The following is a 25,044-nucleotide window of genomic DNA, read 5'->3' on the forward strand; positions in this document are numbered from 1 at the left end:
TAATAATTTTATAATTATGTAAAATTAATGATATATATTGGAATCATCTAAGTAAATCAGGTACAATATTAATTGCAGAATCTGCTATAATTACCTATTTGACACAATTGTATTTCTTGATCTGACAATTCTGTCTTCTCCATTTCTGAAGCAACATCGTGGTATTCTCCGTGTCTAACAGCTTCAAGAAGGTGTTTGTATGCATCTCCACCTTTGCGAATCAATTTGTTGTATAAAAGTCTATTACTTTCCTGTTGAGTGAGTGAAGAATTACAAATTTCCTCTTTTTCTTCAGTACTTAAAACATCAGACTGATACAGGTGGTCAGCTATTTCTGTTTTGGAGTCAACACCATGGACAAACATCATGTAAATCTTTTGTAGTTTAACTTTGTGTTTATTCAAAACTGAAATATAAAAAAGGTATGAATGAAATATTCTCTCCCTCTTTCACACACATATTTTTGTTCCAACTGTGATTGGCTGTTTTGTTAGAGTTACTACATTAAATATCAATCATTTTTCAATTGTAGGAGTAATTTTTTGTGTTTGAAATATTGGTTTTATTCCAATTCACAGAACAAAAAAACTGTACCAAGAGTGCATAATACGTAATAAATAGAATTACATTATGTATATACATGTACATGATTTATAAAATTAGTATTTTAAGATTAAAAGACGGAAGATAGCAAGGGGATATTCAATACTCATAAGGCTGAGAGTCTGACAATGCCATGGTGAGCTGGAGGCTCTTAAGAGTGTGTCACTCAACTGGAGCTATGTGAAACATGAACAAGAGGCTGTCACAACGACAGCAAACCAGATTTATTAACATTTATTTGTGTCCTGCCAATATCACAAGAACCATAACTGATGAACGGTGAAAGTGAAAATCGTCAATATCAAATTTGACCTCCATTTTGTCATCAGTATCAACATATTAAAATTTGAAAAGCTTAGGTTGAATGGTAAAATCATGAGTAAATGCAACAACATGAATGGAAAAGCCATTTTTCGATCTTTCAAGAACCATGACTCCTGAACAGTAAAAGTCAAAATCGACATTATTTAACTTGACCTCCATTTTGTCATCAGTAACAACATATTAAAATTTGAAAAGCTTTGGTTGAACAGTTCATGAGTAAATGCACGGACACGACTGGAAAAGCCATTTTTCAATCTTTCAAGAACCATAACTCCTGAACAGTAAAAGTCAAAATCGTCATTATTAAACTTGACCTCCATTTTGTCATCAGTAACAACACAATAAAATTTGGGAAGCTTTGGTTGAACGGTTCATGTGTAAATGCACGGACATGACAGGAAATGTCATTTTTCAATCTTTCAAGAACCATAACTCCTAAACGGTAAAAGTCAAAATTGTCATTATTGAACTTGACCTTCATTTTGTTGTTAGTAACAGCCCGCCGTACATCCCAAAATCAATAACCGAGATTTTTGTCACAAAATCCGGTTAAAAATGACCTTTCTTTAACATTGTAGACTACAATTTAATGCATGACTAAAATGCTTTCTTGTTGACCTTGTATTGCTGAGTTTTTTTATCTTTTAAGTTTCTCCCTATATACTATCGATTCCAAAATTAAAATAAATGTCAAGAACTTAAAAGTTAGTAAAAAATTGTCTTTTATAAGCATGATAAGGGGTCAGCCAATGGTTTCTGTCATATTGGCATTCTAATACAGTACACACAGAGAGGATGTAATCTCATACTCCCAACACTGATTCTGGTGTAACACAGTGTCACACTGTGAAACACAGATTTCCCCTCCCAAAAAATACCAAGTAATTACTCCCATCTGGGAGGGTTTTATGACCTGTTGATTGCAGGTAAAAGTAATAAAAATCAACAAAGCATGACTGCATGGTCATGACAGAGACACATAATTACATGTCCACTATTCTCTCACTTCTTTCTATTTTGATCATTTCCTATTTAGTTTAATTTTATTTCTGAAAGCTACTATAAAAAAGGTTAATGAAATGATTTTAAAAAATTATATACAAAAAGTATTTTTAGATTTGAAATTTATGTACATTCTTTCATAATCTCATAATTAAGAAAGGTAACTTGATATTTACAATAAGTTGTATTTATAGTCAGTTTAAACATATATAGATATTAATATATAATACATGGTTTAAAAATAATAGTAATGATACCAAAAAAATTAATATAATAAAATAATGTAGATTAATTTCATACATATTATAGTTAAATAATCTTCATTTATTATTTAAAGTTATCAAAATAAAATTGAAAAAATTCAATTAAAATATATGTCTTTATTTTCTATTAATTATACTCCACTTACAGGTGAAATTTTGTTTGTTTTAATTATGTTTCTTAGGTATGAAAAAATCAACACTGTCGGAACAAATGCTGAATATTTTTAATAAATAAAAAGTTGTGCAGGAATCTTTAATAAAATCAAACTATAATATATCTCTGATAAAATTTAACAAATCTCACACTTTTCATCATTTTTGTGACTGTCATTTAATGACAGGAAACATAAGAAATGTTAATTGTAGTCAACAACTAGTCAGTCTAGTGGCACACTTCAAAGGTAAACATAGCAATAAAAATCGTGGTGTTGGGAGAAACCACACCAAGATAATAAACAATTAAGGAGTTTTAGGGAGGAATTACTCCAAGTTTCTCCCAATTTCCTCCCAAAATTTGTAGAGTGTTGCTGGAGTTTCCTGGTGTGACACCAAGTTTTTACACAGTGTAGGGAGTATGAGATTACATCCTCTCTGTGTGTACTGTATATACCAATCATTTTTGAGGATAACAGTTTCTATATATCTCTTATAGTTTTCAAGATAAGAGTCAAATACTCTGAAATTCTAAATAAAGGAGTAGGTCCGGTAGGGATCCATTTTGGCCTCAAATTTCAGGTTCATCTGACGAAAGATTTTGACCACTTTTTAAACACTTACTGTAAGTCAAAATTTAAGTGTCTATTTCATTTGAATCAATTAGTTTATATGAAAGATTTTAACTGATGTAGTCATTAAAAACGATCCGATTCAAGCTCAAATATGAAAAAATCTACTAAATATGCCAAACATGTCACTTTTCAGATGGTTTTAGTCACAAATGAAAGTGGCCGCATCCGTGTTCATCCTCAACCTTTATATGTTATGTATTATCATAAAATACAACTTATATTTCATTATTAAGGATGAACACGAATGCGGCCACTTTCGTTTTACACGAAAACCGTCTAAAATTTAACTAAAATGCTAGAATTGTGAAGATTTCAGTAACTTAGCATGACTTAATGGTGCTAGTACCCAATATATGTGCATTGTATTGTAAAAAACAGCCCATATTTTATAATGTACCACAAGCATTCTACTGTCCAATAAATAACTAAAAGTTTACATTTTAACAATTTTGTAAAACTGCTATATTTTGGGGCCAAAAAGGGGTCTTACTGGACCTACTCTTTTGTCTTTAAAGGGCAAAAACTCCTATAAACAATTATCTTATAGATACGGTCATGTATGAATTTTTGTTGATCTTGATTAACTGATCATTTTTGCTGTTCACAGTATTTACTTTCTGTGTTTTCAAGATTGAACAAAAACTGGTGAATAAGTCAATAATCTTCATTTAAGGGCAATAGTTCTAATAAGGAATCAACCAATGTTTTCAGACATATAACTCTTTTGTATAGGCCTTGTATTGTTGATAATTTTTGTTGTTTACAAATTCTACTGATCTATAATAGTTTTCAAGATAAACATATAAAAGGCAAACATTTACAATTAAGTCAAAAATCAAATTTGAAGGGCGATAACTCCTGCAAGGAGTCACCTGCTGGTTTGAATTTCATTGGTTTTTTTTTAGATCTTATATATCTAATTATTTTTGCTAATTGCAATTTCTACTTTTCTATTATAGTCATGATAATTTTTCAAATAGTAGGCAGAAATTTGATAATAAGATTAATAAAAGAACAAAGTTCCAATGTGCCTGCTTGGTACATATTTTATATTTCCAAGGGCATAACTCTTTCAAAAAAGTCAATCGTCAACCATTCATATGCCACTATAGTACTTGTCCAAATATTGCTGATATTAACCTACAGTATAAGTTTTATAAAAATCTGGCAAGAATTGTACATGTGAGAGCACTAGCGATCATCATTGTGTAAATTAAGAGATAGTGCTCATAACCTTGCCTTGAAAGAGGAAAATATTGAAAAGTGCCTAGAGATAAAAAAAATTGTGAAATTTGTAAAAGTGGTGAAATTGAAAATGAACAGCACATGCTGCTACACTGCAGAGGTTACTCCAGTATTAGAGAGACTTTTGTATTAAAAATGTTCAAAATTACAGGAAAAAAATATAACCACATTGTGCGATAAAAATAAAATAAATCTATTGCAATAGATTTTCTTTATACCTTTATTTTTTTATTCACAAGTAAACAATTAAAAATTGAGAATTGAAATGGGGGGATGTGTCAAAGAGACAACAATCCGACCATAGAACAGAACAAACAACAGCAGAAGGTCACCAATAGGTCGTCAATGCAGCGAGAAATTCCCGCATCCTGAGGCGTCCTTCAGCTGGCCTCTAAACAAATATATATACAATGTACTAGTTCAGTGATAATGAACACCATACTAAACCCCAAATTACATGTATACACAAGAAGCTAAAATTAAAAATAATACAAGACTAACAAAAAATTGAAAGGCGGCAGAGGCTCCTGACTTGGGACAGGCGCAAAAAATTGTTTGTATTTTACTACCATGTAGTTGCTTATCCATTCGGTCATTACCATTTATTGTAAATGTTCCACGTTCCACTCCATTATTGCTGTTTACAGTTTATCTCTATCTATAATAATATTCAAGGTAATAACCAAATACGGCAAAATTTCCTTAAAATTACCAATTTAGGGGCAGCAACCCAACAACAGGTTCTCAGATTCATCTGAAAATTGCAGAGCGGATAGATCTTGACCTGATAAACAGTTTTATCCATGTTAGATTTGCTCTATATTCTTTGGTTTCAGAGATATAAGCCAAAATCTACATTTTACCCCTATGTTTTATTTTTAGCCATGGCGGCCATCTTGGTTGGTTGGCCGGGTCACTGGACACATTTTTCAAACTAGATACCCAAATGATGATTGTGGCCAAGCTTGGTCATGTTGGTTTAATTTGGCCCAGTAGTTACAGAGGAGAAGATTTTTGTAAAAGTTAACGACGACGGACAACGACGACGACAGACAACGGACGTAAAGTGATGAGAAAAGCTCAATTTGCTCTTCAGGTCAGGTGAGTTAAAAATGAATAACTTCATCAAATAGATTTTAAAACAAATTGTTTCCTTAGTAAAAATTTAGTATTATAAATAGTTTTGATCACACATTATTTTCTTAGTAGAAATTTATTATTATATGCTTATGATTACCAATCAAAGTATTCTAATAAACGTAATCAAAGAAATAATTATTCAATTTTCAATTCTGCATACCAACTTGAAGCAGTATTCCAAACCAACTATAAACATGATAAAAAAGGCTTTGTTCATGTTTTCTTAAGTTTCAATAACTAAAAATACATAAGCCCATAATTGAGGGGGAGGACAGGGGGGTACCCTTCTCCCTTATCCCACCCCTCTTCTCCTTTCTCCTACCCCTGTTCTCCTTTCTCCCATTAGAATAAAACATCTTCTTTTGAGATATTTTTTCTTGAAATATTAGAATTTTTTTTAAAAGGAGAGATTTTATTTTTTCTCCTTTCTCCAACTTTTTCTCCTTTCTCCAACTTTTTCTCCTTTCTCCCAACCTTCCTCTCCTTTCTCCTACCCCCTTTCTCCTTTCTCCCACTCCCTTTCTCCTACCCCCTTTCTCCCTGCCTCCCTTACCCCTGTCCTCCCCCTCATAACTGTTAAAATGAAATTTGTAAAAAATATCTATAAATTGATTCCAAAATAAGACAGACTGTTAACTTTTTTTTATTAGAGAAAACGACAATTATGATTATTATTTTTTCCTTTTTTGTTTGTTTCTATTTTCATATGTACATGTATGATATTATCAAGTTATCAACTGAGACATTCATGTACCACATGCCTTATTTTTGTATATAAAAAAAATCAAATTAAAAAATTTAAAATAACACGTATTTACATGATAAAAATATGTCCTTCGACTTTCTGTCCTACAATTTGCATATCTGCTTACTGTCATTATTTGCGGGGGATTTTCCCAAATGAAAGTTCCTAAACGGAAATTTTGAAATTTTGAAAGAGCAACTTTCAAAATTATTTTGTTCACAACCAAAATGTACTAATAAATAGATTGCTGACGTAGCACGGGCATTCTCTTGTTACATGTATGATGTGGCCAATTAAATATAGAATGGAACTGCTTTGTGTTCATCACCTCACACCATTCTGAAACAGCAACCACCTCCAACCCCCCCTTTATACTAAACCCTTATCATCTATACGATACAAATTTAAAGTTATTTATATTTATTTCACATTGGGAATTCAATCGTTTTCAAAAAAATTAAACTCCTGTGGTGTTAGAAAACGAGGGTGGTAAAGGGGGTACTTGCACGAAAAAAACGTGAAATAAGACATTATTTCAATAATTTCTGTAATGAACGTTACACGAAAAATAAATACTTTTATGTGAACCTTTTGTGACTGAATCACTGTCTTCTTGTATATATTAACTCTTTGTTTTACTTGATATTCCCAATTTTGTATACAAATTTATGATATAATTGGTTTACAGTTTTTAAAAAGTATTTCTTGACGATCCCTGTCAAGTATTTGAATTTTATTTGAAAAATTCCGAGCACGCAAAATAAGACTTTGAAAATCACGATGCAAGTAAAATTAAATAAGCAGGCACCCGTCTTGCACGACTGAACGTCAAATAAAAAAGTAAAAACCAGGGGCGGATGCAGGAATTTTCGAAAGGGGGGGTGCTAACCAAGGGCACCCAGGGCAAAGGGGGGGTGCAAAACATATGTCCCGATACAAATGCATTGATCGGCAAAAATAAAGGGGGGGTGCGCACCCCCGGAACCCCCCCCCACCCTGGATCCGCCACTGAAAACAAGTTGAACGTGAAATAAAAAACGGCGATCACGTTGCACGAAAATAACCCTTCACCACCCTCAGTAACCATTCAACCTCCTGTGTACTGGTGTACATGGTGTACAAGGTTCTAATATAAACTCATCAGAGCATGTTGTGATTTACTTGGCAATCAAATAATTCATACCTAATATACATCCCATACTATGAAATTAAAATTTTGCCATTTTAGCAATATATTTTATATGTATAAACCCAGTACAAAGGAAGTTCCACTTCATGTCTGATGTATCCCGCCTTTTCTACCAAGGGATCAATAGACGCAGGGGAGTGAAACGTAGCCTATGCTTCAACATTTTCTCCAGGTAAAAACCGTAATTAGATATAGGAAGATGTGGTGTAAATGTTTTGCAGAAAAGCATTGTTAAGGAATGTTCGCTACTCTGTTTAAAAATAACAAACTTTTTTAAAGACTGTTCTAAATTTATAGTATGTGAATAAAATAACTAAAAAAGCAGAAAAAAATGAAGGGTCTGTGTGCTTGTTTTCGAGATACTTGCCATTGAAAATTTAGCAGGAAATAATTCTCTTTAGATTTTGCATACATTTGACATTATCACCTTTTTTTTCTTTCAAAAACAATGAAAAAATAACAAGGATTTTATAAGATTTTCAAAGATAACATTTAAAACTATATGTAACTAAAATTCTGGAAAGAGAAGTATAGGGGTTATATATAAAGGATGCTCGCACAAGTCTTGTTTTTGAATTGTTGCCAGATATTCGTTATTATGTAAGGGAGCTACCATTTGATTTTTATGGGGGGGCTAGGATGAAATTTGAAAAAAATAGGCAGGACAGGAGTTTTGAGTAAAAAAAAAAGGCAGGATGAGACACTTGCAAAAAAAAAAAGTCAGGACGACAATTTAGGTAAAAAAAAGTCAGGATAAACTAAAAAAAAAAAAGGCAGGACCGAACAGAGTGAAAAATAAAAAGGCAGGACAGAGATTACAGCTAAAAAAAAAAGCAGGACAAAATTTTTCATCCTAGCCCCCCCATAAAAATCAAATGGTAGCTCCCTAAGGAAGCTCGCCAGGGGCGGATCCAGCCATTTAAAAAAGGGGGGTTCCCAACCCAGGACAAAAGGGGGGTCCAACTATATGTCCCAATTCAAATGCATTAATCGGCCAAAAAAGGGGGGTATTCTTGTTTTGCAATACATTCTTATTAATGATGCAGGCCGTTCCCCGGTAAAATTTTGTTTGGAAAGTAGAAATCGAAATTATAGAAATGCAATGTGTGAAAATACGGGGAATGGTACCACAATTAATGCAATTCCGCTAAGAAGCCCATTCGTTACCAAAAAACGTCGCTAGAAAAATAGAAAAAGGAAATTTATTTGTAAAAGAATACCGATAGAATTTTGTGGGAGTGGGAGGGAGGGGAACCACCGTACAGGCAGACGTATAAACTCAGACGAAAATGGTTTGTTTGCATGGAATGAAAAAAGAAGGGTAGTTGAACATGGCTATTTGGCCGAACAAATTTCCCTATGTTTCAAGTGTAAACTGTATATAAAATTTATTGGACTGTACAGAAGAAGTCCGATATGGTTTTGGAATTGTTTAATTGTTAATTGTTTAAAATAAACTACTAGCATTGTAATCGTATAAGCACAGTCTATACGGGACAGCAACATCGGAATAAGGAGAAAGTAAACAAAGGCACATATGGGATATCAACACTAAATGTGTACTCGGTTGTACGAAATAAAATTAAATCATTCAGATCCCGTTACCAGGTTAATTTTTTTTCTCTCAATTCCATTCTGAAAAAAATAATTTTCTCGAAATTTACAATCATACGATTTATTAAAAACCTGTGGCCCCACCATAAACGAATGATCGGTGCTTCGATGGAGGTTAATCCAATAAAGCGCTTGGAACGCAAACAAGTTACAAAAAAGATATTTTCATTAACCTATTTTTCAAACGGCAAAAAGATTAAAAGAATAGAGTTCGAATCGCCCCCTTTTTTCCGGCGTTGTACATATTGTATCTATCAATGGCCATTATAACTTAAACACATTTGCTTGTTCTTTGATTTCTTTTTCAGCCATTGCCTAGTAAATACATACATTAAAAAAATACGTTATTTTTTAAAAACATCGTCAATAGAGAAATGTAGGCTTGAGAGCAAATGCAATGCAATTTCCGATATAATTACATAGGGGTGTCAAACTTAGGTTTTGGGTGTTTGTTGTTTGTTCTTTTGTGGTAGAGCTTTTTGAAGCAAGAGTGACAGGCAGATGCAGTGTGATTTTGACTGTATGATTTTCAGCTGTGACAAGATAATATTATCTTGTTGACTGGAGTCTTTTGACAGGCCTGAAAATAGTCAAATCTGATTTCTGAAGAATAGTCTTTATTTACTGCGTTCAATTTGAAAAGTCATATATATAATAACAGTATTACATAATAAAATATAAAGTACAACAATATTAATGCGGTCAATATATGCAATACAATAACAAATCATGAATATCAATACTGAAGATGGAACTGTGAAGTTTCTTACTATTTCACCTTGAACGGTGTGAACTCTAGAGTGTTTGACTGGTTTCTTAATTGTGCAGCCTGACATGCATGGGATTTGCAGTAAACAATTAAACAAATTATAAACTTCTCATTTGTACTATTTTAACAACCAAATATCTCTATAATAATAATTTCGACTTATTCTCAGAAACTTTTACTATTAAAAATATGTATTTACAGTATGACATAGCTGAAGGCTATTATTTACAGACAAGCAAACAGTTGTAAACAAATTTGCATATTAAAAGGGGGAGATAACTGAAAGTTAAAACTTGGGACTGGGACTAGCTCACATACTAAAAATAATAACATGGGGGACTTTATACATATAGCATATAACACAATAAATGAAGTTCAATAAACGCATTTACTTTGAACCAGAAAACTATGTAAACAAACCGGGAATCTTATGAAATAAGAAAACAAGTAACACTGGGCTTTGCAATGGGATAAATAGAGAACATCAGTTTACTAGCTTCTAAGAGCTTTCTGTTACCTAACGACCATGAGAACTAATGCAAAATGCTTTGAATAATAATGTTCTTACACCTACCATTGTTTACAAATAATGGGTAAACTGTAAATTGACACATATTACTTGCTCATGAAATTGTCGCGGTAAAACTGGAGTTATCTCCCATATAAAAATTATTTCTGATGAAGCGTGTTCATTTTAGTCTAGTTTTGGCAACTAGTGTTCATTTACAAAAATACTTAATATGTTTGAAATTAATAAAAACTTTCAAAATATTAACTTGAAAAAGATATGTACATATTTAAAATTGACCAACTGGTTTGGCATCTTTCTCTAACTATTGAAAATGATAATTTCTCTTAAAATAATAAATTGGCTTAACTCATTGGAATGAGCTTTTAGAACTTTTAAATATACATTGTAAAAATGAAATAAATACTTTGAATCTACAAAAGAAATAGATTTTAAAATAAAAATAAAACTTAGTTTTCACTTACCTGAAAATAGTCAAATCTGATTTCTGAAGAATAGTCTTTATTTACTGCGTTCAATTTGAAAAGTGACGCTTTCTAGTGAATAAAGACTATTCACAGATTTGGACAATTTTGCAGGTTCAACCAATCAGAATTCGTTTCTACTTATTAATCCATGGTAACACAAAAATTAAAGTTACCACGTGTTAGGATTATCCCCTATATCGCTCGGAGAAGCTTTACGTAAGAGCTTAATTGAAACTATTGTAGACAAAGAATTTACATCTTTTTGAACAAAAGAGTGTAAGAGGATCTTATATAATAAAATCTGTCACTTAAGATTTGACAAAGAGAAAAGTTAATACTTAATTAAACACCTGTTTCTTATGTCCTTAAGAATTTCTAAATGCGACAAAGAATAAATAAAGTTAAGCTAAATTTAACAAAGAATGAATGAAGCGTCTATTTGTAACAAAACTTCAAAATGTTTTTCATTAAAAATAAAATTATTGCAATATAAAAATTCAAATATTAAAATAAGGCTTTTCTTAATAAAAATTCAAATAAGAATTTTTAAGCAAAATTACACTGTGACAACTCCTCCCTGGCCCAACTGCTTTGGACCCCAAAGCTTCAAAATGTTATATACATATACAATTTTTTTATTAAATGTCATCAATAGAAAAAAATAAAGTCTTTGATTGTTCATTTGAGAAACACACATCTGCTGGAACTAGGGTTGATGGTCATCATTTCATGGTTAATTTTGGGATGTCCAACGGTACGGTTTGTGGAAACATAATGATCGGTTACGATATGAATTCCATCCTTTGAATGTTCATGTGTAGTTCGAGATTAGGTCCAATCCAATGTTTGATACGGAGACGGAGTGTCCAAGTGAATTAATGTGTATCCAAGAATCATGCTTTCTTTTCACAACGGGTTTTGTCCATGGTGCCTACTTTTCAGGTTGCTGTTGCCAATGATGCCAATAGTTCTATATACATATATATAAACCAAAAAATATAATACCAGTAATATGTTAAAATAATTTGAATGTAAGTCATGCTCATCAAGGTCGTAATATCTGCCATAAGAGGGGGAGTTTAGATAAAGTCATGTCTAATAACCAAAAATCAAGGGTTCATATTTACACATATATATACATTAAGAATCATTGAATTGTGACAAACAAGGTACAATAATTAACCTTTTTGAAAATTAGCTGTTCACTAACTTAGGAAATGAATTGAAAATTCATGCTAAAAGACTAGGATATAGTGAATCTGAATCTGCTGCTAATGCTTGAACTGTTTGCTTAGAAACATTTGCTGGCTGACTCAACATAGTAGCGAAACCTTGATGTGTCACATAAATATAGGCATTAAATGGCTGTGCCAAAACTTTCTTAATTCTATAAGATTGAAGAAAACTTAGGGTAAGTGTGGTCGGAATCTTGACAAACTTTTGAGTAAGCTTGTTTGTAACTTCAAATGATGACCACACTGCGAACATTTTACATGAGGGGAATGAGGCAACAGTCAAATCTAAGACCGATGGTCTTGAAAATCCGTAGTAAGATGGGCACAAGGATAAATCTAATATTGGGATGACAACACAATCGCCGCCACAGGTTACTTCCAGAACTAGTGAGGTACACCGATTGTGCTTTGATTTGTACAAATAACATATTACAAATAACAAAAAGATTAAAACTAAAATACTCAAAATAACAGAAGCGTGTACCCATGAAAATTCTGATGAGAAAAATGACTTAACTCTATCCATAATATCATCTTGCTCCGTTTGAGGAAGCTGAGTGGGTTTAACATAAATAAAAGAAGGTACACTCTGAGACTTGGTGTGCGACATTTGTTGCATAATTGTCATGGTCATTGCTATCTTTCTTGTTTTACAAAATAAAAATGCGAAAGCGAAAAGTGAAAGAATAGCAATGCCAAGTGAACAAAAACTAACAATAGTATTTGTATCCAGCCAAGAAGACTGCAAGCTTATATCTCCAGACAACAGGGGTTCAGTTAAAGTTTTAAAAATCATTTTATCCTTTTTAGCAGCAACAGCTATTTTCTTTAAACTTAAATGGGTCTTTGTGTCTGCTGCTAAAATCTTTGACATACTATGGTTATAAAAAGAAAAATCTGGGATTGCTAATTGTACAGGAGTAGTAAAAAGAGAATCTGCTAAAAGGGAGGTAAATCGCTTTTCATCGAAAAATTCCTGTACAAGGGCTAAATTAACTGGATGAAAAATTGAAAAATTTGAACTTGACTCATAACAATCAACTAATCTGGGAGAAAAATATAGTTTCCTAGTTGACAATGAACATTTGCAGGGTATGTTGATAACACAGAATGTGCACCCAGGTATCTTTCTTTGGCTTTGAGGACAAACTAAGTCCAATTCTTCACTGTCGTAAACAAGCACCGAAGTTGGTGTTAACTCAATAATATCATGAGAAAGGTGATTTTCTAGAAACCTAAAATTGCAAAGTCTTGATACCTGTTTGACATTATTTTGGAACAATGCAAGGGAACAATCAGGAACAGTTATAGGAATGAGTGCCTTATTAAAAGTACAGAAAACAATAGGTCCATGTACACAATTAGTTAGGTCATCAGTTGATAAGGGGAGGTAATAATCATGCTGATAGGTTAGTGCAAGGTATTGTGGTAAATCTAACAATTTAGTAGCATGCTTAGTAGTCTTATTAGTAGGCGTTGGTACAGGTAAAGATATGATTTTATAGAGTTGAAGAGGTTGTGCATGCGAGGATACTGGAAATTGCACCGTGATGAAAAGAGATGAGAAATTACGGGTAAATATAAAGTTGGATGTAGTGTAATAATATGAAGGATGAGAATGTGTTAAATAGAAACCAGGGTACTTCTTGTTTAATGTGCTCTGAATTTGGTGAAGCGTGCGAGAAAAATCATGCTTTGGAATGAGGAAAGGTGAAATTCGTCCTTCTACCAAGGATTGAAAAGCATTCTGTAACTGAAGTAAGTTAGATTTCAAGACATTAAAATTGTTAGTTAGGGTGATTAGAATCTGTGAAATATTCACCATGGATTGTTCCGACGAAACTATTGCTAATTGAAATGAATGGGCAATTGTCTGAATTTCTAATGAATTGTCTTTAATACCCTGCATTAAATTGGATGTTCTTTTATCAATCACTTTCACAAAAGATGAAAGGTGATCACTATGTTGCTGGAGAGCTTGAGTGATACTTCTTGATTTTGCGTTTAAAGCATTTATGTGATTGGCCAACAACTGAACATCACTTATTGTTGCCAATCCAAATAAACCTTTGGCCATTGAGCCAATAAAAGGGAGAATGGCACGACCATTTCTATTTGACTCAAATAATTTAGTCTGAGGAACTAATATTCTAATTGCTTGTATTGTTTCTTTCAAATCGTGTTCCATTGAGTCATGTAAATGCTGGATAAAATGTCTCGTACTGTTCATTGATGAACATATACTGGAGTGGTTCTTGTACGAACAAATTGGCAATTTAGAAATGTGAATTTCTCTGGGTCTTGGTATATCTATTTGGAATGTGTCAGTGTTCTCCCCAGGATTTTTGGATAGCGCTGTGGTAAGCGCGTGATTTTCGACAATTCTCAGTAACTTTGTCGTGGCGCGCGGTTGGTTTGTAATTGATTTGTTATGTGTTTTTCTTATATAATGCTATTGATGTTTTCTCTTGTAATTATGTCCTCATCATGCTCATGGAAGTTACCCCTTTGTTTGCTAATGTTATTGTCTGGATATAGACATGATAGAAGAAAAGTCTTTTTGTCTCCATTGTAAATACATATAATCCTCATATCATCTGTCTATAAAACCCATGAGAAGTCTTTTCCATGGTGGGTCTATACCAGACTGCCTAGATGTGAAGATTTCTTATCACTTCCAGGTGATGTTGCAGAACATGTAGGACCAACAATAAAGTCATTGTTAGCTTCTGTGAGAAAGTTTTCAATGACAAGATTGGTATTTTTTACATTTACTTTTATTAACATTTCTAGCAAAGTACAACTTTTCAATAAAAATGAGTATAGTATTTCAAAGGAAGAAATGAAATTGCCCTTTTAATAATATTCAAATCTTATCAAAGACTTGCTTAAAAAAAAGGCTAAAATATTCCAATTATGAATATGAAAGAAATCCTTTAAAAATATTTTAATGAGATTTTTTTATTTCAAAGGTGAATTACCAATCAAATACATTATGTATGCCAATTGAAACAACTACCACCTTTAAAGGTTTTGTTTGATAATTTTATAAACATTTGAATACATGCCACCAGATAAGTTTGTTAAGATTTGACAATACTTCTTTTAGGTCTTTCCCTGCCAAATTATCTCCCTTACTGGCTGACATAACTTCCTGTTTACACCTGTGTCTTTCTTTAGCATTAAATACTATTCCTTATCCAAGCCATCCTCTGTTTACATTAAATTTAAAGCAATATTTAATTAAGATATATTGATGATTGGTTGACAAATATCGATATTTTATATATATTTACACAAAATTTTCGTTTTGTTTTATTCCCTTATCCATTTGAAAAAGAGCCATGTATGGTCAAGTAATCGTAAAATACGGGGTTATAATGAATCCCTTGATAACAGGGGTGCTTCTTTCAAGCAATACAGGTTCGACAGTTCGGTTGCAAACGCAAAAAAAGTAATGATATAATCGTAGATGGTTCAAAAAATGGTCGAGACAACTTTGTCAGAGAAGGGGGTAAAACTTCCCTTATATAATTTAGAAATAATCTTTTCAGCACCCGAGACATGTATTATATGTCTCTGTTAGCACTGTCCATTCCTTTCATACGTTTCGGCATCTTTATAAAGCGAAAAAATGTAGCAGTGTTCTGTTAACCTTACGACGTTTAACTTGGCTTTACCCAAGCTGGACATCGAGAAAGTGAATTTCTCAAGAGTAGTATCAGCTTGGAGTTTGTTTTTCTAATCATATCCTCTTAATTGTTTTCAAAGGGTAAAATTCATTACTGTAGAATTGCTGATTAAACAGGTATAAGTTCGATTGGGTGATAATTAATACTTCAAAGACTAGCTCATTGAAGCCAATTTGATCGTTGTTAAAATCTGTTTGTTCAAAGTTCGTTAAACAAGTTTGTGAATGTCGTTGGGAAATGCGGTCAATTTATTTCTTCTCATTTCATTCATATATGCCTCTATATATTCATTAAATAGATGTCAATGTTGAAATCTTTGTTTATTTTGATCTCTCAACGACGCCATTTTGTAAAATTTATTAGACTGGTCCCGCCGAGTTACTTTAATACAACGGAAATAATTCTTTCAAAAATCGTTAACCAGTCAATCACGTGATCCGAAAAGAAAAATAAGCGGGAAATTTTAAAAAATACGAAAAAAATATAGCGACGCGGTTGAACGGGATAGCGACGCGGTCAGTGCAATAGGACAGCGGGAAATTGAAGTAGCGCTGAAAATCGCGGCGCTAAAACGGCCTGGGGAGAACACTGTGTGTGTAGCCATGCTTCTTTGGCTAGGTACATCTTTGAATCTGGGCGAAACACTACTCCATAGTTGAGTCTTTGGATAACGTCTTGGGGAGATGAGGTTGTGGCACCAACAGAAAACATACTTAAAAGGACTATATAGGTGAGAAGGAGACTGTTCCAAATAGTCAAAGAGTGGCCTACAACGATATCAAATGCAGAAAGTTAGATATGCCAATTTTAAGGTGACTGAAAGTTGACGTCTCAACATACAATCTAGCACTAAAGACTACAGAAATAACTGTAAAATAACATCAAAAGCAAATCCAATTTTCGAGATCTGAGTACAAGTAAAGCCACTTATCAGAATAGATAATAAACTAAGACATATATATTTAGAGCAATAATCTCAAGCTAGCATTTCTTCAACCTATTATTACCAAAAGGTATATGAGTCAAAAGTAGTAATTGGTGAACCTCAAAAGACATACAAAAATATACTTATAAAACTAAGATTAAAATTTCTTCAAAAGGGGTGGGGTGATACTGAAGTATCCTTCTAATAAACAAGGGGTTGATACTGATGTATCCTAATAAACAAAGGGTTGATACTGAGGTATCCTTCTAATAAACAAAGGGGTGATACTGATGTATCTTCTATGAACAAGGTGGTGATACTGAGGTATCTTCTATGAACAAGGTGGTGATACTGATGTATCTTCTATGAACAAGGTGGTGATACTGAGGTATCTTGTATGAACAAGGTGGTGATACTGATGTATCTTCTATGAACAAGGTGGTGATACTGAGGTATCTTCTATGAACAAGGTGGTGATACTGAGGTATCTTCTATGAACAAGGTGGTGATACTGATGTATCTTCTATGAACAAGGTGGTGATACTGAGGTATCTTCTATGAACAAGGTGGTGATACTGAGGTATCTTCTATGAACAAGGTGGTGATACTGATGTATCTTCTATAAACAAGGTGGTGATACTGATGTATCTTCTATAAACAAGGTGGTGATACTGAGGTATCTTTCTTCACATGAATTTTCTTGGTCCTGGTATAGTCGTGGTCACGTTTGAATACTAACTTCAAGTAGAGACTTCTTTGCATGAAATGTAGAAAAACAATGACTTAAAACCTAACCAGAATGAGAAATGAAATAAGAGTGAAAACAAAAGAACAACTAGGTAGAAAACGAGTAAACCAGTATCAATTAAAGTAGGATTTCCTGCGTTTTCCTTGTTTTGTCCATCTACTATTAATGAAATCTGACATCTCTTGGTCGAAGCATGTATCAGGTTCCCAAGTGCATGAACCATCAAGCCATTTAATATACATCTCTCTGCGTCCATGTTTTCGTCGACCTCTTAAAACTTTTTGAATTTGGTATCTTGTAGCAGGGTCTGGAGTTTGCTGAGGGGTTGGGGTGGGTTGTTGGGTTGCTTCAACATCTACATTTGGGGTTACTTCATCACCTTGGTCAACTTCTGGGTCTAAGTCAGAGTCAGAGTCTGGATCTGGGGGAATATTCTGATCTTCTTGAGAGAGTCTTTGCCGAGTAGGATCAGGTCGTATGTATGGTTGCAGATTGGTAGCATTGACTAATGAAGCTTGCTTTTTGTGGTCTGAGATTCTCCTGATACCATATGTGTAATTTGGGCCAATTTCTTCTATTCGATATGGACCAGTAGCTTTGTCACAAAGTTTTCGTGACTGACCTTTGGGAAATTTGTGTACCTTTAGTAATACAAGATCTCCTATAGCAAATGTGCGTACTCTAGCTGTTTGATCATGCCTCACTTTATCTTTTTCTTTTTGAGCTGCCTCATTCTGAAGTGCAATCTTGTGTGACATCTTAATATTCGACAAGAACTGGTCAATGTACACTCGTGTGTCCTGTGGCAAGGAGTCTTTTGGTTCTAAAGCAATATCAAATGGAATTTTCATCTCTTGGCCAAACAACATGTAAAATGGAGAAAAACCTGTGGTTGCACAAACCGATCTTCGAAAGGCCATCATAATACCTGGGATGAGAGAAGGCCACTTGTCATGGGTATCATTACAGTAAGTTCGAAGTGATTGAGCAAGTGTGTGATTTTGCCTCTCGACCGTGCCATTTGTGTTAGGGTGGTAAGATGTGGTATGATGCTGAGTAACTTGTAAGATTTCACACATGGCCTTGACAATCTTTGACATGAAGGGCTGACCTCTGTCACTTAGCAAAACTCTTGGGCAACCAAATCTAGATACAACTCCTGTGTATAGATTATCCGCTATCTCCTTTGCCGTCTGAGTTTTCATGGGAAATGCTTCACACCATCTTGTGAATGCATCAATGACCAATAAGATGTACTCGTAACCTTGAGAGTTTTTAGTAAGGGGGCCAAGAACATCTATATGCCATCTGTCGAAACGACCAACTTGGGGCATCTTGGTAAGAGGGGGTCTGTTTGGATTACAGTTTTGCTTTGCTCTCTGACACCTATCACAGGATTTAACATAGTCTGTGATATCTTGATGCATACTTTTCCACCAATATTTTTGTATGAGGGAATTGTTGACTTTATCAATACCAAAATGTCCTCCTGCTGCTAATGAATCATGATATGATTGGAGTGCTTCAAGTCGAAGAGATTTAGGAAGGGCTATTTGCTTGATTCTTCTAAACTCAGGGTCCATGCCTCTGCAACGTTTCTGATACCAATGAAAAAGAACACTATCTGACAAAGAAAAATATTTGCTCTCTGAAACAACTTTATCTCTGTGTTTTGATTCTTCAGGAAGGTCACCAGATTCAAGATAAGTGTAGATGGATGAGAATTCAGGACATTGTTTTTGTAGTTCAGAGAGTGCAGGTTTATCCTCAACTATGTTTTGAATGTTTTCAGTATCAACTGCAGATATGATAGGACATTCTTGACAATCTGTTGCATGTTCTGAAGCATAATAGAAATGCACTTCAGCTCCAAACTGTACTTCATCATCAGATTCAGAACTCAGATTTTCTAAAGAAACATGGGATTCAATAGAGTCGAAAGAAGATATACCCTGCTCTTGAATTGGTATAGAACCAGTGTCAATTTGTGTGGCCCGAAAAGGATTGGGTACACGACTGAGACAATCAGCTACAACATTACTTTTCCCTGGACGATGAATAATGTCAAAATTAAGATCCTGAAGTTTAAGAGCCCATCTAGAAAGTCTACCTGTGTGCTTAGCTGATTTTAACCATACTAGAGCATTATGATCAGTAATGACTGTGAAAGCACTGTTGGCCAGATAAGGACGAAAAGTTTCAACACCTTTGAGAATAGCTAAGCACTCTTTTTCAGATGTGGTATAATTACGCTCTTCCTTTGTTAAAGACTTATTACCATAGGCAATAGCATATTCCTTGTTATCAGAGTTCAGTTGTCCTAGTACAAAAGCAATAGCAGTATCAGATGCATCACATGTAAGAATAAAAGGTTTGTCTAGATCTGGATAACTAAGAACTGGAGCATTGACAAGGGCATGCTTGATAGTGTCAAAGGCTGTTTGACATTTTGGAGTCCACTTCAGTTTTACAGGTTGGTCTTTGTGAAGTAAAGAGTTTAAAGGGAAGACAATCTTAGAATGGTCCTTAATGAAACGACGATAGTAGTTTGCCATGCCTAGAAAGCTTCGTAACTGTTTTTGTGTTTGTGGGGTTGGAAACTTGCTGACAGCACTGGTTTTAGCTGGATCTACTTTGATGCCTTCTCTAGAAATGATATGACCCAAAAACATAATTTCCTTCACTGCAAAGTGACACTTACTAGGGTGAAGTTTCAAATTGGCATGCCTCAACCGATCAAAGACTTGGGAAAGATGGTTTAAATGGTCTTCAAAAGTTTGAGAGAAAATGAGAATGTCATCGACATATACCAATACAAATTTCCAGTTGAGGCCCCTAAGAACATGAGACATCATAGCCTGAAAGGTGATAGGACTGTTCATTAAACCAAATGGCATCCTCTTAAATTGATAGATTCCTGTCTGTGTGATAAAGGCACTTTTGTGTTTGCTCTCTTCAGTTAGAGGGACCTGATGAAAACCAGATTTTAAATCGACACATGAGAAATACTGGGCCTTGACCTCTCCAATCGCATCAAATACACTCTCCATATGGGGTAACGGGAAGGTCTGAGGAATACTAAGCGCATTGACCTTCCTATAGTCAATCGCCATCCTCATCTCGCCTGATTTTTTGAAGCACATGACAACGGGTGAAGCCCAATTAGAACATGAGGGTTCAATAATGTCATTGTCAAGAAGTTCTTTGACCTGCCTATCTTGTTCTGCTCGAACTTTTGGAGTTTGCCTATATGGAGGTGATCTAAAAGGTTTTGCACCAGGAGCTGTTTCTATGTGGTGGTTATATAAATGGGTGCATCCTAGCTCTTTGAGAGAATTTGCAAAGATAGACCTGTTTTTCTGAAGGAAAGCTAGAAGCTTTTGTTTTTCAATTGAAGTCAAACAAGCACTAGAAAGATCAAAAGTCATGTCGTCAGACTTTGATTTAGTAGTAGGAGAAAAAGAAGGAGTATCAGCTGATTGCTTATCATCTATAGAGTGAATTTCCTCAGTGTTGACATGTGACACCTTGGCAATAACTTTGTGTGGTCTTAGCTTAATGTCTGTAGCCGTGGGATTTAAAAGTCTTAAATGAGCTTTGCCATTATGAATTTTGACTAGACATTTTGCCACAACTACATTCTGAAGAAATTGAGGAGGAGCATCTAAAGGTTCTAAAAGTACTGTGCTATCTTCATCTTGCTTTGAGACAGATACTTGAATCAAGGTTTCAGAATGTTTAGGAATAGTAACCACCTTTTTAGTTCGAACTAAGCCTGAATTTAGAGTGATAGAACTAAGAACAATATTTGGGTTATCTTTCAACTCTAAAGTACAATCTTGAAAATTGATGAAGGCTCCATTTTTCTTCATGAAATCAACACCAAGAATGAGAGAATGATGAAGTTGATCAAGTACATGAACAGTTTGAGTAAACTGTTTATTGCCTACATGAAGGGTAATTGAAAGCTTGCCTAGAACTTGTACATGATTGCCATTGGCTGCAATAACTTGTTTCATTGCCCCAGGTTGCAGTGGAACTTTAGCATAAGAGGTCCTATCTAAAAGATTTCTATTTATGACAGAAATATTTGCACCTGTATCTATCAAAGCTTTGGTTCTGGTTGTACCTATGGTGACACAAGTTGTGCATTTGTCTGAGTCTAAAGAAATAATTGTGCAAACCTCATTGTTTGTACCAGTTTTGTCATTTTCATGACAATGATTTTTATCATCCTTGTGCCTACCCCTAGACTGTTGCCTAAAGGAAGGCTCGAATCCCTATGCCCTATTTCCTTGTGACACATGTTGGTTTCCCTTACTTAGACAAACGTAGCTGAAATGACCTTGTTTGCCACACTTATGACATGACTTTTTGTAAGCGGGGCAGATTGACCTTGATTTACATGACTTACCACACCCAATACAGGATCCAGGTGGACCGTTACTCATTACTGGTCTTTGTCTTTGAACTGGCATCATTGGCTGGCGGTCATTGTAAGTAGGCACCTGAAAAGATTGTGAATTTTGATAACTATTAGCATTATTTCTTGTATTGTAAGGCACATAATCAGACTGTTGTTTGTTGGAACTAATTGCGGCTATAGAGTCTAATCTTTGAGAAATTTTGTCCATAATTTTGTCTTCAATGGATGAAACAGCTTTTATAATAGAATTTTCAACACTCGATTGTTGAGGTTGTACCATATTTACGGTCATTTCAGCTGTAATCGACTTGCTGAGTAAGTCGGACATTGATACAGGATTTTGAGGTACCACTATTTGTTGAATTTGTGGTTTCAAACCTCTATAAGCAAGTTTTACTAAAAATTGTTCTGAAACACTGTTCGTTTTATTGTAATTTAAGGCTCTGTGTAGATATTGATCAACCGGTTCATTTTCTTGTTGGCGGAGATAAGTAAGACCAATGTCTTCTTGTTTGTGTTGTTTAAAACGGTTGAGAAAGGATAGTTTTATGTTAGCCAACGAGGCTTTTGTGGTTGAATCAATCATTTCAAACCATTGTTCGGCAATGCCACATAAATAAAAGGGTAGTACAAGAATTGCCTCCCATTCTGCCATTCGCTGAAGGGTAATGTAGGCAAGAAAACTTGCCCACCATTGAACCGCATCAGTGTCACCATTGTAATGCTTTAAGTTTACCATGATTTTTGAGTTTGAAAAACCTGGGGGCGCGGGTCTATTGCTACCCTGCCCTGAAGCTGAGGCCTGAACTGGTGGTGGCTGCGCTGGAACCAGTGGTGGTTGGTCCTGCAATACTAGTGGCTGAATCTCAACAGGTGGAGGTGGTGGTGGCTGATTTTCAACAGGTGGAGGTGGTTGGTTCTCTGGCTGAACATGTACTTCTTCGATGATGGGTTGGTCCATTATAACTGCATTTTGAGGTTGCATGTTAGCAGATCTTAACCAGTAGCTCATCAACTGTTTGTCCTGAAGTTGCGGTCTGCTGTCTTTTCTTGCTGGGAACTTTGGGTCCGCCGCCAATTGTCAAACTTAGGTTTTGGGTGTTTGTTGTTTGTTCTTTTGTGGTAGAGCTTTTTGAAGCAAGAGTGACAGGCAGATGCAGTGTGATTTTGACTGTATGATTTTCAGCTGTGACAAGATAATATTATCTTGTTGACTGGAGTCTTTTGACAGGCCTGAAAATAGTCAAATCTGATTTCTGAAGAATAGTCTTTATTTACTGCGTTCAATTTGAAAAGTCATATATATAATAACAGTATTACATAATAAAATATAAAGTACAACAATATTAATGCGGTCAATATATGCAATACAATAACAAATCATGAATATCAATACTGAAGATGGAACTGTGAAGTTTCTTACTATTTCACCTTGAACGGTGTGAACTCTAGAGTGTTTGACTGGTTTCTTAATTGTGCAGCCTGACATGCATGGGATTTGCAGTAAACAATTAAACAAATTATAAACTTCTCATTTGTACTATTTTAACAACCAAATATCTCTATAATAATAATTTCGACTTATTCTCAGAAACTTTTACTATTAAAAATATGTATTTACAGTATGACATAGCTGAAGGCTATTATTTACAGACAAGCAAACAGTTGTAAACAAATTTGCATATTAAAAGGGGGAGATAACTGAAAGTTAAAACTTGGGACTGGGACTAGCTCACATACTAAAAATAATAACATGGGGGACTTTATACATATAGCATATAACACAATAAATGAAGTTCAATAAACGCATTTACTTTGAACCAGAAAACTATGTAAACAAACCGGGAATCTTATGAAATAAGAAAACAAGTAACACTGGGCTTTGCAATGGGATAAATAGAGAACATCAGTTTACTAGCTTCTAAGAGCTTTCTGTTACCTAACGACCATGAGAACTAATGCAAAATGCTTTGAATAATAATGTTCTTACACCTACCATTGTTTACAAATAATGGGTAAACTGTAAATTGACACATATTACTTGCTCATGAAATTGTCGCGGTAAAACTGGAGTTATCTCCCATATAAAAATTATTTCTGATGAAGCGTGTTCATTTTAGTCTAGTTTTGGCAACTAGTGTTCATTTACAAAAATACTTAATATGTTTGAAATTAATAAAAACTTTCAAAATATTAACTTGAAAAAGATATGTACATATTTAAAATTGACCAACTGGTTTGGCATCTTTCTCTAACTATTGAAAATGATAATTTCTCTTAAAATAATAAATTGGCTTAACTCATTGGAATGAGCTTTTAGAACTTTTAAATATACATTGTAAAAATGAAATAAATACTTTGAATCTACAAAAGAAATAGATTTTAAAATAAAAATAAAACTTAGTTTTCACTTACCTGAAAATAGTCAAATCTGATTTCTGAAGAATAGTCTTTATTTACTGCGTTCAATTTGAAAAGTGACGCTTTCTAGTGAATAAAGACTATTCACAGATTTGGACAATTTTGCAGGTTCAACCAATCAGAATTCGTTTCTACTTATTAATCCATGGTAACACAAAAATTAAAGTTACCACGTGTTAGGATTATCCCCTATATCGCTCGGAGAAGCTTTACGTAAGAGCTTAATTGAAACTATTGTAGACAAAGAATTTACATCTTTTTGAACAAAAGAGTGTAAGAGGATCTTATATAATAAAATCTGTCACTTAAGATTTGACAAAGAGAAAAGTTAATACTTAATTAAACACCTGTTTCTTATGTCCTTAAGAATTTCTAAATGCGACAAAGAATAAATAAAGTTAAGCTAAATTTAACAAAGAATGAATGAAGCGTCTATTTGTAACAAAACTTCAAAATGTTTTTCATTAAAAATAAAATTATTGCAATATAAAAATTCAAATATTAAAATAAGGCTTTTCTTAATAAAAATTCAAATAAGAATTTTTAAGCAAAATTACACTGTGACAGGGGCATAAATCTTTTAAAAACATTTGATCGGCGCTCTGACTATCGAATTTATCCAGGACAGTGCTGATTTAAACCTTTAATATAAATGATATACATTATTTAAAGATCTGGCAAAAATTGTACACACGAGAGCGCTTACAAATGCAATTTTCCGTATAATTAATATTTCCAAGGAGCATAACTCTTTAAAAAAAGCGACAATGCTGATATCAACCTAATATATAAGTTTTATAAAAGTCTGGCAAGAATTGTACACGTGAGAGAGCTAAAAAGACCGCGGGCGGACAAACGGACGGACGTCCGGTATTTCTATGTCCCCCACAACGTATCGCGCGGGGGACAAAAATCCAAC

At 34.0% G+C, this 25,044-nt stretch overlaps 2 protein-coding genes across 2 annotated transcripts in view; both read right to left on the reverse strand.

Annotated features, from left to right (window-relative positions):
- LOC143074147 (uncharacterized) overlaps positions 1 to 25,044 on the reverse strand; it is a 60,774-nt gene that overhangs the window by 14,054 nt on the left and 21,676 nt on the right. The window contains exon 7 of the mRNA XM_076249694.1: positions 95 to 406. Coding sequence (XP_076105809.1) covers positions 95 to 406 — 312 coding nt within the window. The remainder of the gene's footprint in view (positions 1 to 94; positions 407 to 25,044) is intronic.
- Positions 11,909 to 24,661, reverse strand: LOC143076929 (uncharacterized). Its single transcript, XM_076252827.1, has 4 exons — positions 22,441 to 24,661; positions 21,693 to 21,786; positions 16,195 to 16,372; positions 11,909 to 12,065 (listed from the first exon to the last, which is right to left on the reverse strand). Exons 1-4 carry the CDS (start codon positions 22,714 to 22,716, stop codon positions 11,909 to 11,911), a joined length of 705 nt encoding a protein of 234 aa, XP_076108942.1. The 5' UTR covers positions 22,717 to 24,661.

The sequence above is a fragment of the Mytilus galloprovincialis genome, chromosome 5, assembly GCF_965363235.1.
Source record: "Mytilus galloprovincialis chromosome 5, xbMytGall1.hap1.1, whole genome shotgun sequence".
In the NCBI taxonomy this organism is placed as follows: domain Eukaryota; kingdom Metazoa; phylum Mollusca; class Bivalvia; order Mytilida; family Mytilidae; genus Mytilus; species Mytilus galloprovincialis.

Bases quoted from the DNA above. Each gene is read 5' to 3' on its own strand.
- LOC143076929 (XM_076252827.1), bottom strand. From the start codon at position 22,716: ATGAGCTACTGGTTAAGATCTGCTAACATGCAACCTCAAAATGCAGTT. The intron at 21,787-22,440 runs GTAAACTTAAAG...CAATCTTTTCAG, and splicing joins TTTCAAACTCAAAAATCATG to GTGCCTACTTACAATGACCG. The intron at 12,066-16,194 runs GTGTTCTCCCCA...TCAATCTTATAG, and splicing joins GAAGCATGGCTACACACACA to AATTAAGAAAGTTTTGGCAC.